Raw genomic sequence first — 15,529 nt, forward strand, 5'->3', positions numbered from 1 at the left:
TCGTGTGCCGCTAGCAGGCGCACATCGCCTCTTACACTTGTGCTGAGTTCACTGTAGTTGACTTCGGTTTCTGCTGTGCTGCTCGACGAATCTGCCAAACTTTTCTTTACCACAAGAGGGATCCCGCATACCACCAGTGGAACTGGTACCACAGTTTGAGAATGAACGAGCTAACCCATGAGCTCACTTATTCTTCAGCCTGTATTGTGTTTGATTCCTCATCCATGAGTTAGGGGGGTTAAAGGGAGAATTTACTGAAGGAGCTGGCTTTTATAAAACTTTGATTTGAATAAAAAATAGTCACAAAATAAATTGAACAAGAACCTTAATGTGACAATAAGACTTCAAATTTATTTTTTGAAAAGAAGAAAAAGGGTTTCATTAGGGTACGTGAAAAACAGTAGCTTCAGATAATTAATGTATATACAATCACTCAGAGACAGAGGAAACATCCTGCATACCAATGAAATACACTTTACAAGCTTTGTTTCGTGTGTGTTGTCTGTGTTTAATATTCTCCAATGGTTGAATTCTCCAAGGTATGTGCAGGGAAAACGAAACCTGTATCTGTAAAGTCTGTGAACCAACTTCAGTGTTTCTATCATAAAACAACGTTTAAACTAAATGTGTCTTTTTGTGGGAGTTGAATTGACATCATAGCTGCCTGAAAAATCATTTACAACACAAACCAGAAACAAAGAAAAGAAAAGAGACAGAGACCCCCAATCCCGCCCCGCGGTCTTTCTGTGAGCAAAAGAGGAAAGCTTCAAAATGTACAAGCACATTTTCACCAGTAAATCAATCAACTATGGGCAGTGAGGGTGAAATATGACGAAGCTAAAAAGACATGAGGAAATCAAAAAGTGTATATTACTAAATCAATTCATGAATAAGTTCTCATCAAAATTTACAAGTTTAGTCACAAATGTAAAAAAGTAATTCTGCCAAATGAAGCCTTAAGGCTCAAAGTCTTTGTTCAATGAAAAACAGGTATGTTCTCTGTTTCAAAGAGCTCACGGTGAGATCAACGCTGAATAAATCTGAAGTGTGGATTTGAAATGTGCAAACTGTTTTGGACCTCGGCATGTTTGACCTTTCAGTCAAACTTGTGTTGATGGTCTATAAGACATCTTTAAATGTCCTCAGCTCCTGATTGAACATCAGTAGGTGAACATAGGCACCGTGTTCACCTACAGTTTTTTTCCGGCGGCAGAAAAGCGCTGGCTGCTCGTGCGTCCCGTCATGACAACAATCTGTTAACAATGGTCGCTGTTTGACCGACACTGCTCTGTTACTTTTTACTGAATGTTTTATATTTTAGATCGTTTTTTTACCCGATCAGACACGGAGCAAAGAAGATACGGGTACAAGACTCGATCTGTAGGTGGCAAAGCTACAGGGAATATCATACATTTGGAATAGAGTGCCAGTGACGTCAACAGTGCTTTTTTGAAAAGTTGAAAGATTTTAAACTTGAAGTGCTCGGAGCGGCCACACAAAAAAGTGTAAATAGTAAAGACACTGGGGGCCATGCTTTCTCTTTAAGCGGTCGCTTTCTGCTGCGAACGCTAGGTGGACCTTTCTATGTGTATGTGTCATTGGCTGCTGAAAAAGTTCTGTGTCCTGTCACATTTGAAAGAAATCAGCTGTTTTGTGTTCTGTTTTCTTGAATTACAGTACAAAGCAGATTATTCTGCAGCTTCCTGTTGGTACTTCCACGCCTGCAGAGTCAAAAGGGGGCCAGGTGATCTGACAGAAGAAGCATTAAAGACATCGACAGACTTGAGCATCTGCGTCGTTACAAACAACTCACAGAGAGCTGAGAAAATGGAGAGAGAGAGAGAGAGAGAGAGAGAGAGAGAAAGAGAGAGAGAGAGAGGATAAGACCTTTTAGTCAAGTAAGACGTTCATGAAAGGTCAACGTTCAGCTGAAACAGGATCACACTGTGTATCCACTACGAGTGAAGTGTTGATCTGTACACAGCTGTATCCATCACAATGTCCTGTAAGAAGTCAGGAGTGGTTCCTCTACCCAAAAACACTTCTAGTGTGTCTGAACGAGTTCAGCCAGTGCGTGTGTATGCAGTGGGGTTTATTTTTTCCTGTTAATGTTTGGTCCACCTTCCTGTCCTGACCGTAAGAAACCATCCAACCACTCTGGTCCTGTTTCTGAAAAAAGGATAGACCCCCCCTCAGACCGACGACTCAGCCGTCATTCACATCAGATGTCGGCTCCAGCTCCAGACTCTCGGCGACTTCTCCCATTTCGTCGAGCAGCTCTGTGAACGCCGGCCGTCTGAAGGACTCCACCTAAGAGTGGAGGAGAAGAATGTGACTCTGTAGCGTAGGAAAGGTTTAATATGTCATCCCGTCACTCCTCAAATTTCAGCATGTCAATGAAAACTGTGAGGAGTGTTGAGGTCGTAGCCTAGACGGCAAACACAAACTATAAAATGTTTAAACGATACAAACGTGAGGTGTGAGACTGAACTGGGTTTCAAAAAGAGAATCCAATGCAAGAGACAAAATCTGCATTCTTTCTTATTTCCTGTTTATTACATATTGTTCTTCATTGTGTTATTATCACTTTACACACTCAGTATCCATCCACTGCACATAGCTCTGCTTAAACATGTCTCCAGCTGTTAGTCTAATCACTGTAAACATATTTCTTTACTTTATCTATTTTTTTTGATATTTTTAGACTGTTTTTTGTCTACCTTGCACAGTCTTTGCTGTTCATTATTTTTGTTTTTATACTACTGCTCTTTGTGGCTTTGAATTGCCCCCTAGTAAACAATCAAGTTTTTTAAATTGAATTGCATTGAATTGCCAGCAGGGGGCGCCTCCACTGGTTGCAAAAGAAATCAGACTGTAAAAAAGTCACTACAGGACACTACACTGCATCTCAGTTGTAGCAACCAATTAAAAAGCATCCGAATACATTCATTAAACTACCTTCAAATAGATGATAGATGACTTCAGGTCAAGTTAGTTTTTTTTCATGTTTTCAACCATTTAGAAAATCTGTTTCATTCAACAAAACGAGAGCATGCGGTCACTTTTTTAGATCTGTTTTCTTTCTATGTAAACTCGTCTTTCTGCTTACCATGCAGCAGCTCGCTGCCAGCTCCAGGAGACTCTGAGGACAACCCGTCACCAGCTCCCTGAAAGCGTCCACATCCAGCCCATAGTCCTGAAAGAAATGAAACATTTATTGTTCACATTTTCCCTACAAAGAATTCTCAACACATCCTTGTACTGGAACAATGGATGTTTGGGTCTCTTTCACAGCTTGGGATATGATCATAAGAGAACATACAAACATCAAATACACTGTTATTCACTTCCCCTGAGGATGGGGAAGATCATTCTATATTCATATGTCAACATTTCAATGTCCTGAAATCTAGTTTTATGATGATGTCAATGGACATGTATGACTGATGTATGAGTTTACTATTTTGTAACTGTGTAAGGACACGGTGAAGTCCAAAGCAAATATCCCGCTAGGACAATAAAGTCTATTTTATGGTATCGTTTTATGGTAAGGTTTATTTTTGGGCTTATTTGCAGAGGTAGAACAGTGGAAAGAGGTGGAAATCGAGGGGAGAGAGAGACTGGGGAATGACATGTGGGAAAGAAGCCACAGGTCAGATTTGAACCTGGGTCATCCGCTTTGAGGAGTACACCTCTGAACATGGGGCGTGCACTAACCGCTTGGCCACTGGCGCACCATCGTGTTGTATCTGGTGACACTTTGGATTGATTCTTTTATGTGTTTTATGTTAAGTTTAACTTACCAACTTTTTTACAGGATTGCTGTGCATAAAGGTAGAGTCAGTAGAAATGTTCGTTCCAGCTTATAAACATAACATTCAAACTGAGCCCCTCCTCCTGGACTCATCGCCCGCTGAGGCGCACACTCACTGCAGGACTTTGCATGTACGTTTACTGATTGTACCTACACTGCAAGCTACTTGAGAATATCACATTCGTTTGTAATGGAAAAGCCAATAATTTAGCACGCTAGCATAAGCTAATTGTCCAACAGAAAGCTGGCCAACTCTGCGTCCGCGGGTGAAAGCCCTCCCTAAAGTTCATTGTTGTTTTGAAACCACCTTTAGCTGCTTGGCATTTTGCTTCTATATTTTCTCTTTTAATGCGTTATACTCGCTATTTCAAATGGCGTCTATAGTCGCTGAATTTTATCCACTCTCAAACTCACTCCCGTGCTGTCTTTGGCTGGGGGGGGGGGGGGGAAACACACCCACTCCCCTCCCATTAACATCAAGGCAGAAGGACAGAGTCTCTGCAGAAACAGTCACCACCACACACCTATGGAGGCCCAGAAGGGATGATTGAGTAGCTTTACTTCTCAAAAAGTCTATATTTTTAAGTTCAGTTTTTAGTAGGGCTCCACCATAGCCTGAGTGACGTCAGCCATCCTTTACTGCGGGGGGCTTTGGAAGCCCATTGATAACTGTCGCCATGCTGGAGAGGCTGTCTCAAACTAACTGGTCTCAGCTTTTCAAATGTAACAACTAACTGCTTTGTATTTTTACTGTTTGAAACGATTGATGAAAACTTTTCCAACCAGTGTTGAGACATCAACAACAAGGGTGTGTGTGCATGTTTATGATTGTTTTCCCTTTGGCTGCTGAGATCATATGTTTCCTCTACCTGTGTTCGGGGAAGTATCTCCGGGTCAGCTGGGATCCTGGCCAAGATTTCACAGAGCACAATGCCGAAGGAGAAAACATCCACCTGGAACAAGAAAGATATGACATCATCATTTATGTTTAACATATTAGGGCAGCAGTAGCTCAGTCTGTAAGGACTTGGTTTGGGAATCGGAGGGTTGCTGGTTCAAGTCCTGGCACCAAGTCCAGAAGTTGGTCTGGTAGCTGGAGAGGTGCCAGTCCACTTCCTGAGCACTGCTGAGGTGCCCTTGAGCAAGGCACCAAACCCCAAAGCTGCTCTGGAGCGCTCTCTGTGGGCAGCCCCCTCACTCTGAGACCTCTCCATTAATGTTCATAGGATCCTGTTTGTGCATGTTCATTAGACAGAGTGTAAAATTGAATTTCCCCTCACGGGATTAATAAAGGATAAATTATTTTATTATCCCCCTGGCTATACGAGTGTACAAAATTTTCCTTTTTCAGCTCCACACCTTTCTTAAAGAGACAGCCTCTGATTGGACACTTTAATGCTTATCTTTACTCATCAGCATCAGCAATATATCAGTAAAATGGCACCTTAAAGTTTACACTGACTCACTTAAAACCTGCACTAACCTCCTTTCAGACACTGCTGTACCGTGCAACATAACTCCTACTGAGCAGCTGGAGGTCTACTCTAATATGTACAGGTTTCATTTTACCGGTGGTTTTAAACTGTTCACACAGATGAAGCCACCAAAAATGTCCACAATTTCCATGGGGGGACCTCGGCAGTACCGTGCTGGGACCGTGACTATAATGAGATCCCCCACGGTGACTTAGTCGATGAAAGTGTCATTTGGAAAGTGAACCTGTCCACCAGGAGGAGCAGTGATTATGGAAGCTAAAGTGACTGCTGCATCTGAAAACAGCTGTGTGATTCTGCATGAGTCAGTCTACAGTCTCTCTCTCTCTCAGTAAAAGCGTACTGTATCAACACCATCCTAAAAGTAATCCTAATTGTAACAACCTAACTTAAAGAGAATCTCTAAAGAACAGCAGGACTTTGGTACCTTGCGGTCGTACGGCTCTCCTCGGAGCATCTCGGGGGCCATCCAAAAGGCTGAGCCCACCAGTGACAGCTTCCTGGCAGGGTCTTTGACCGGCAGCTCCACCACCTCCCTGGCTAGGCCGAAATCAGTCACCAGGGCCTCACGACCCCGAGGCGTCACTCTGATCAGACAGTTCTGGAAAGAGCACCAACAGGTGACACATGAAGGTTAGCAACAGGGTACACGAGCATGGGTCAGTCCTGTCAGTCTAAGGCCGTTAGCTGAAGGTGATCACAGCAGTGCTTACATCCAGTACAGCATCAGCTGACCAATCATAATAAACTCTGTCTGCTGTAATGTTAACCTACAGTATTCAGAACACCTGGCAGAGTGATACACACTGAAAAGTCTATCTATCTATCTATCTATCTATCTATCTATCTTCTCTGATGTACGTCACTTTGGATAAAAGCGTCTGCTAAGTGAATTGTAGAATCTATCTATCTATCCATCCACCCATTCATCCATCCATCCATCTGTTGTTTTGTAAAACAATCTTAAATCAGAAGGCACATTTAGAGCATTGACCTCAAGAGCAATACCAATTACTAAAACAAACTAGAATCATGTTTTGTACAGTAAAATCTGTGCAGTTAACTGTAATGGTACATAAAGTGGAGCTTACATTATACATACAGTAGGCCCTTCATACACCCATACACACAAACACATAAATATCAAGATCAAGAGTCAAGATGGTAAATGAACTTGAACTTGTATAGCATGTTTCTCGTCTTCTGACTCCGCAAAGGTCACACCTACACATTCACACACTGATGGTAGAGGCTGCTGAGTAAAGTGACCATCAGAAGCAATCTATTCATACACATTCACACGCCGCTGACGAAGCAGCAGGAGCAACTTGGGGTGAAGTGTCTTGCCCAAGGACACATCGGACATGTTGCTGCAGGAGCTGGGGATCGAGCCCTGACCTTCCAGTTTAGAGACGATTGACTCTACCACTGAGCCACAGCCGCCCCCATGTGAGAAACAAGTCCCCCCTCTTTCTGTACTTTTCTGTACGGAGCCCCTGAAATAAGTTTTGAGGACTTTAGGGGCTCCGTAACTCAGTCTGCTTGGTGACTGAAAGAACAAAAAAAGATGATAGTGTTGTGTTTCTATTTTTGTATTTAATTTCACTGTTTACGATCTGCTTTGTTTTGACGAAGAGTCTTGTAGTCTGACAAAAGCATGTAATTCAACTGCAGTGTTCTTCTTTGGCCAGCAGAGGGCGGTGTTGGATTTGATATCTGCAAACACAGACTATATCAACAGGTCCTATGTCCACTTGTATTTATTTTTTAAGGTCTTGATTTTAAAATACTCTTTCATCAATAAGCTTGACATCCAGCTCTCTCTCTTTAGACTCGACTTATCAGTGGACTCAATAGGATCTGTTATCAGGACCTTTCCACTGCACTAAATAATTCACAGGGACCCCCTTTTGAAGGTACTTGGTACACAACAAAGACTCGGTGTGGCACCCTGTGTGGCTTCTGACGGGCTAACTGTAAACTGATTTTCTAATAACAGTCTGTGATCTGTGTGGAAAAGAAAATCCATCATGGTTCATAGATTTTACAGGCTCAGAGCTGGAGGTGTGATGAGAGGCCGACTGTGGGAGGGCTTCAGTTACATAACAACAGTGGGCGGCCACGAGTGCGTTTTAGGGTTCTTGTGTGCAATTCATATGTGCCATGTTAATGAATGTGTGCGCACTCTGTTTATGTGTTGGTGACTGCACCTAACAAAAGTGTCTGGAAGAAAATACAGACAATACAAATGTGAGTGTTTGCATGCATGTAAATGTAGTTTACAGTGTGTGTGTGTGTGTGTGTGTGTGTGTGTGTGTGTGTGTGTGTGTGTGTGTGTTTGAGGAAGTGATGTATCAGCATCTGGCTGCCATTGCACCAGAAGCCTTTTCCCATCCAGTGTAGCCTGTCATTAAGAAGCTCTCCGGGGACAGGGCTTCAGTCCCAGACCTCTAAATTTAGCTCTGGCCCTCTCTGCCAAGGAAAGCAACAGTTTGGGAAACAAAAAAAAAAATGGAGCACATTAGTGAGAACTGAGAGGGAGAAAAAAAAGCAGCTTGTAAGCACTAATTAAAAGGGGCCTCAACTTTTCCAGGAGCTTAAACTCTGCAACAAGTCAACTTGCAGGGTTACTGAAGCGTATTCACAAAGGCAGCGTTTGTTCAGGCGGGCTCTGGAATGCCATTTGCCTTTTGGACGACTGTAAATGTTGTCATCAGAGGCTTCAGCCACTTTACTGGGTGTGCAGTGGAAGCAATTGATTGTACCAGAAAACCTGAGAAGAACATGTACCGAGAAGAAGAACTGAATTTAGAGGGAAAGTGGTGTCTGTTAGAGGCACACATTCCTGGAACAAATTACCAGCACATATCAGGGACTGTGACAACTACTGAACCTTAAAAACAGAACTCAAACATTGGTTAAAAACAAACTAGTCATGTAGGCATATATAATATTTGTATCGTATATAGCCTCAGGACCCATCACCAACTACTTAAAGGACCAATTTATAAGAGATGTGTAGTGAATTAAATGATGAAGTAATCTTACTATATGATCAATAAGGAAACATGCTCTGTTGAAGTGATGTCTTCTCTGACAACAATGCAGCAGCCAGTATGTCCTCCTTCTAACTTTAGATTCTGCTCCTGAATGCTCTGGATTTGTTTGGACCAGAGAAGGTAGGCGGTTTAAAGTCACCCCCCACACGGCCGTTTTGGACGCCCTTTAGTTTGTCAGATATGAGAGCAGTTATCAGGTCAAACCAACAGGTGTTGCAGTGATGGAAGCAGCAAGAGAAGTGGTTCAGATAGAAGTGATTGCACTTGACCTAAAAAGCCTCTGCATGTTTCTAATAAGCTCCATGAGCAGAAACGTGCTCAAACTAGGATCAATATTGGAGATGCTTTTGAAAAATGGAGAGAGGTTAGAACACAGAAAGGTTTACAGACCCATGCAGAGCTGGATAAACACTGAAGCTTCAGTGTTCACCACATGGTGACCTGTGTGAGCATTGACTCTAGAGAGGGGGGGGGGGACAGCTCTCTACAATGTTTTGAATCTGGACTGCAGTACTCATTTTAAACTCTGGGTGTCAGAGTTACATACTGCTCATTTAAGCTTCATCGAAATGCATCAAAAATGTGTGAAAGCATGGTTGGCCAATATTCCCCGGCTTACATCCAATATTTAACATTTATGCATGCTGTGTGAGAAAGCATTGCTTGTTTACAGAAAATAATTTATCATAATAAATACAGACTTCTTCTATGTGCCCATTGCACGGCCCTAAAAGTGTTAAAAGCCTCTTTTTTATGCCTTTATTTTAGAGGCATGGACAGTGGAAATGGGCCGGAAATGAGGAGAGAGAGAATGGGGAATGACATGTGGGACAGGAGCCACAGGTTGGATTTGAACCTGGGCCTCCCACTTGGAAGACTCCAGCTTCTGTTCATGGTAACTATGCTACCAGCGCTCTAAAAGCCTCTTTTTGAAGATTTTTTAAAATCTTATATTATTTAACTTTGCGGTGTTTGTGTGCAAAATGGTTGTTTGTTTGGTTGACTTGTGTTTTGTTAAATGACTCTTCATCTAAAGAAGATATCTTGGATAAATAAATTTAACTAACTACTAAAACATGTCAAGTAAAGCTTTAACAGTTTCTCCAAATCAATAAAAACCCACCCATCCAATCTTTGTGAATGATCAACCTTAAGCACTGAAGCCTGAGAGTGACGTAAATCCACTTTGGCTGCTGTGGGAATAAGTGAACGGATGAAAGGGGCCAAATGAGTGGCCTCAGGGTGACGTGCGTGGTAAGAGGGTTTGGGTGCAGAGAGAGAAAGGGGCCCCATTCACACACAAATCCAGGGTGCATGAAAGATTCAGCAACTTATGTGTGAGACGGCAGAACCTAGTGAGCAACCATCTATTAACACAACAATGGAGCGAGTGTCATGTTGCCTTGTTTCTTTGCATTAGTGGCTGATTTCTCTGTGAAGCCTGGCAACCAAACAGACCACACACACACGCATAACTTAAAGATATTTGAATGATGATCAGCATTTCTGAACTCTTATCTTCGGGTATATTTTAATATTAGGTTTGTATTTATATCAAATCTGTTTTTTTTCCCTCTAAATTAATTTAGTTTTTGCAACTTTAATCTGCTCATCTTATCCACAAAGGCGCACAGACACAAACACAAGGACTGTGTCTCGTGATTTGAAAAGTTCCACTCGCTTATTAAAACAAAGCCATGAGAAGCTTCAGTCTTGATAGGAGCAAGGCACCTCGATCAATGCATTTACAAGACAGACAGTGGACCTTCTCCCTCTCTTTCTCTCTCTGAAGCTGATATGATTCTGCTCTCTTGGATTTTCTGTGTCTTATCTCGCTGCAGGAATTGAGAGGGAGATTTTAAACTGTAGTTTTGTTTTATTGCACGGAGCCGCAGAGGGCTCAGGCTCAGTTTCAAACTGTGCGCTCAGTGAGGTCCTGCACTCTCTCTCTCCCCCGCTCTCTCATCTGCTGTAATTTTGTGTGTGAGTGCGCCCATATTGAACTGGTAGCATGGTGTATCCCCTGTGATGTCTCAGTGGTGGTTGCTGTGAAAGCAGCTGATGACATCTTGACTGAATCTTGACTAATCCCTGAAGGGAAACTTGTCTGGCACATTCGTGAGAGACAGAGAGTGAAGGTCCTTACCTTGGAGTTCAGGTCTCTGTGGTAAATGTTCTTGTAGTGCAGGTAGATCATCCCTCTGCTTATATCACAGGCCAGGTCCACTTTTTCTCTCCAGCACAGGGGGGCGTCTTTCCTGGCCAGCAGCTCCTCCAGACAGCCACCGTTTACATACTGAAACAGACAATATTTACCAGGATTTACACTGTATCAACAAATATAGCATTAAGCTAAGCTAATACACAAATTATGCACCAGACAAACACACTTTTTGTGTAAGTGACCCCCTTGAAAACGAGATGGTGCATGTCAAGGGGCTATCCCTAAAAAATTTCAATTCAATTTCAATTTAAAAAAAAGAATGTGCTCACCAACTCATTAACACTATCAACTCATATCACTGTCATCTGTTTTTTTTTACAATTAACACATACAGGTTGTGAGGCGTACAGCCATGATGACTCACAACCTGAAAGAAAAAATGATTGAAGAGCATTTCATACAATCGAGCGTTTGCCTCACCTCGAGGATCGGGTAGAGTTTGTCTTCTTTGACACAGATTCCCAGATATCTAGAATGAGAGAAAACATCTTTTAAAATGGGTTCTTCTTACTGATGTGTGTCATTATTAGGTGATTTTACCAATCATATCAATTATGTGTTATTGTGAAGAACGCATTTATTTAGCCGCACTCGTCTCCTCTGTCGCCCCCCGGTGGTGGCGCAAACTACCTAACTCTTTCCTTTGCACCTTCAAGAAAAAGCCCCAGCTCTTTCATAAACACCTATGCACTCAAGTAGTTGTATATTATATATTAACTTTAAATACTTATGAAAACTGTGCTAAAGCTGTTTGTTTGCACTTCCTGACGTTGTTTCCTCCTCTCTAGATCCTTGCTTGTGTTATTCTTGTTCTCTGTACGTCGCTTTGGATAAAAGCATCTGCAAAGTGAATTGTAACATTCTTACTATCTGATGTTCGTCACTTTGGATAAAAGCGTCTGATAGATGAATTGTAGAATTTAGATTCATAGCTCTTAATAAGAGTTGCATGGTGGTGCAGTGGTTAGCGCTCTTGCCCGCTTCCATCGCTGCAACACCTGTTGGTTTGCCTTTTGCCTGGCAAACCGAGGGGCGTCAAGACTTTTCCCTTTTCTGCTGCATATTTTTATCCTTTTTATTTGCATTGATCTCACAGGTTTACACCTCATCACGGTTAGCTTTAAAAGCTCAAATTGAGCCACAGTGCTGCATTGAGTACTGGATAAAATGTCTTTAAAAAACACAAAGTACACACACACTTCGTATTTGGTTTTAGCCTTCGCAGTGTGAGCATGTCATTGTGTATCAGGCACTATCAGTATGGATACTGCTTCCATCAATCTGCTGTAGTATAAGCTCCATCCTGATTTGAAAAGCTGCCCTCTGATAACCTCACTGCTGTGTGACCTTGCTAAACGACTAAAAACAGGTTGCTTGGCCAAACATTATGTCTGCCTGGCATCACATGTTACATAACAGCTGTAGGTGGCAGGGCCGGTGTTAAATAGCACTGAGGTCTCATTTTGATATATGCTGACTGCAGTCACAGCACCGAGGCTGACGGTTATGTTGCAACCTCCAGCAGGCAGCATTGTACATGCACAATTTAAAGGACTACTTCACCGGTTGAAACATGAATCTGTATTGACATTGGGTCATATATGTAGTAAAGAAATACATTTTGAAGTTGGTGCCTTCTTGACCGAGAAAAGGCAGAAAGTGTCTTTTTGGCTCATGTGGATGAAAGACAACAACTCCCAGAATGCACAGCACCACAGACGTGTATTGCAGACCTCTGTCTTGTTTCAGTAACTATTAACATGAGCGTGATGTGAGGAAAAAGAAGACTGTGTATGTTGTCAGACTCTTTTGCTGTAGTGAAACTGAACCTGTTCGATGAACCAAACATCTTTTGGCATGACGTGGGACATGTAGGTTCTGTTACCTGACGATATTTGGATGGGAGAGTTTCTGCAGCAGGCTGATCTCTCGTACAATGCTGTCTTGGTCCACGTCGTTTTTGTAGATCTTCACCACCATCACCTTGCGGTTGGTGCTGTGCATCACCTGAAGGTCATCGGTGTCCATTAGAAGCAAGTCAGTGGAACAAGAGACAGGAGAAGCAGTTCTAGCAGCTCTGCATTTTGTAAATTTTTTAAGGTTTCAAAGAGTTTAATCGCAGTTGTGTTTTCATATGTCGTCAATTTGAACATGAATCCACAATCAGGACACAAATCTCGCTCAAACTGGACCAACAAATTCTGACTTCCTCAATCACTCATCCGTCCTGTGGCCTCTTTGTAGCTCATTTAATCCGGGACAAAGCCTAAATGTATGTAAATCAGCTCCTCCTGTCGCTCTCCATAGCACCGCAGTCACATTAGGAGTTATATAAGATCTCAGCTGGGGATGAACGTCGCGCCCCCATGGTCTCAAAAGCTGGTGGGCCAATCGTGGAATGGTGAGAATGTCCCAATTAGTACTGAAACAAAGCAAGCTTTTATGGCGGCTCACACGTAGGCAGGCAACAAGGCAAAGGGGGGGGGGGGGGGTTGGGGGGCAGAAGGATTACCTTGTAGACTTTGGAGAAGAAGCCACTCCCGATGAGCTCAGCTGTAAAGTTCTCCCAGAACTCCAGCTTGCGGACGGCTGTGCGGAGCTTCTGCCAGCGGTCCACATGGTAGTACTTGTCTGAGGACTCACCCAACAGGGTGGGACTGCTGGGCTCCGAGGACACGTCCACATCACACATCCTGGAGATGTCCGCTGGGAGAGTAAAGACAATTTATGTCATCTTTATGGCGAATTAAAAAAGCCCAAATTCACACGAAAAAAAAAGGCATTTACATGAGTATATACTGGTAGAGTCCATTTTTAGTGTCATCAGACACTGCCTTTGACCTTAAGAAAACAAATACAGAAGACAGATCCATGCTATTTGTTTAGAAGTTGATTTATTATTATTGTATTACAAAAGGTAATACTTTGTTATGTGAAGGGATTGGCTTTAAAAATGTACAGTTCACTTAACCCTCTGTAGGATCTGCTGTCCTTTTCTTTATCTCACTAAACTAGTCTACTGATGTCAGCTATACTAACGGGATGTGATTACGCATCACTGTGACCTGCGCAGTTAATAAATTTAATGTGTTTTTGTACCTTTTACTTTTTTACGATGTAGAATGACTTGGAGGGGGAGGCTAACTGGCTTACCCGGTGATTGTTTTGTCCTTTTTTTAATCTGTAAATTTCAGCCAAACTACATTCAGTAAAAACTCAATTTGGGGTGTTTTTTTCATTTAATAAAATATAGCAAAAATCAGACCCTAAGGGATGAGAAGTAGGGCCCGATACGGGATGTTGAGGGCCGATACTGATGTTAGGAAGAGAAAAAAATCTGATTCCGATAAATCGCTGATGTCTGTCTTCTAGCTATGTTGAAACTTTAGAGATAGATGGATATAGATAAACACATTTATGGCGTTGATCCCTCAAATGCAGTCATCAAACACATGCAGAAAAGAATTACAATATAACGAAGCCAAGTAAAGAAAAAAAGAAAGGAACTGCACGTGCATCACCGCATGACACTCTGTGGAGATTTATAATGCTTGTTGTAATCCATATAGCACCCTCTGCTGGTGAAAGAGAACTGCTAGCTAATACAATGAAACTCAGATGAAATTATATTTAACTGGTGAATAAATCTAATAACATCACATATCTGCAATAAAATAAGCCGATACCAATTGTCACTTGATACCATAATATCGGCGGATATTATCGGTCGGGCTCTAATGAAGAGGTGCAATAACTGAAGGAATTTTTTTTTTAAATGTAACAAGATGGAAGGGCCATAACATCATAAAACAGTGAGGCTGAGTTTTGTTCACACAGAGTTAAAGATCAGAGTCTATTTAGAAAAAGAGGAAGGCTTGTTGCACATATAGACCAGGGTATAAAATCAGCTGCTTAACTGATCACACCAACACAAAAGACAAAAGAGCAACGTATTAAACAGAACGAAAGCGACCCTGGATGAAAGAGAGGCTCACAAAAGGTCTAGTTTTACTCTCCTACTTGTGAGCTGCATGAAAAGGGGAGAGTGGCTCCACTTTATGGAGAGAAACAAAGACAGTGAATAATGTGAGGTTGAAAATAGAGGCGAGATATCAGGGCTGGTCATCAACACAGATTCACCTTCCAGAGAGGTCAAGAGGGCTTTTTGTTCACAAGAGAAGGTTTCATCTAATTTCTGACGAGGACGTCTGACAAAACACAGATTGTAAATCATAGAGAGAAAGAGATGGCTGAGATAAATGTATCAGCTATCGGAGCTTAAGCTTATCTGGTTTTTCCAAACAATTGCAGCATTATGCTCCAAGTCCCGCGGGTTTACTCTGAACTTGGAAAATTCGCTTTTAGCTTCTTAGCTCCAAAAATGTGGAACAATTTACAACACTGTCTCAAGATTGACACTCTTGTTTCTCTTGGGCAGATTAATGAAATGATCTCAGACCACTTTACCACAGTGTGTAATTGTTTGTAATGAGAATTATCCTGACCTGTCTTTATTGTTTTATTTGTGCCCTTTTTGTTTGTTCTTTTGATCTGTATCTCAACATCATTGTAGATGAGGGAAACCGCAATGATTTCCGGACTTAAATAAAGGTTTGAAATTAAATGAAAATGTCCATGACATTATAGATAAACAACATGTGTAAAGAGAACACATGTTGAAATATATCAGCAGTTCACACAATATAGTTATAGAGAAGACAACATCTATGGCTCCAGCCCTTTAATGGTGCACTTATGAAGATAGTTTATTGCACTGTATTTTAAAGGTCACATATTCTCTTCCTTTTCAACCAGTTTAAATAAGTCTCAGAGCTCCCAAAAACATGTCTGTGAAGTTTCTTGTTCTAAATCCACTCTGATCCTGTATTTGATCATGTCTATAAACCCCTCTATTTCAGCCCTGCTCAGAACAGGCTGT

General features: G+C 41.9%; 1 protein-coding gene across 2 annotated transcripts in view; it reads right to left on the bottom strand.

The window, feature by feature from the left end:
* Positions 1-331: 331 nt before the first annotated feature.
* The window catches only part of zgc:162952 (PKc_LIMK_like_unk domain-containing protein), a 34,220-nt gene continuing 19,022 nt past the window's right edge, over positions 332-15,529 (bottom strand). For both annotated transcript variants that reach the window (XM_020646706.3, XM_020646715.3), the window contains 8 exons: positions 13,103-13,296; positions 12,476-12,597; positions 11,011-11,059; positions 10,513-10,662; positions 5,735-5,908; positions 4,684-4,767; positions 3,110-3,196; positions 332-2,310 (listed from right to left, as the gene is read on the bottom strand). In XM_020646706.3, the coding sequence (XP_020502362.2) occupies positions 2,206-2,310; positions 3,110-3,196; positions 4,684-4,767; positions 5,735-5,908; positions 10,513-10,662; positions 11,011-11,059; positions 12,476-12,597; positions 13,103-13,296 (965 nt within the window). In that variant the 3' untranslated portion in view covers positions 332-2,205. The remainder of the gene's footprint in view (positions 2,311-3,109; positions 3,197-4,683; positions 4,768-5,734; positions 5,909-10,512; positions 10,663-11,010; positions 11,060-12,475; positions 12,598-13,102; positions 13,297-15,529) is intronic.

The sequence above is a fragment of the Labrus bergylta genome, chromosome 2, assembly GCF_963930695.1.
Source record: "Labrus bergylta chromosome 2, fLabBer1.1, whole genome shotgun sequence".
NCBI lineage: Eukaryota > Metazoa > Chordata > Actinopteri > Labriformes > Labridae > Labrus > Labrus bergylta.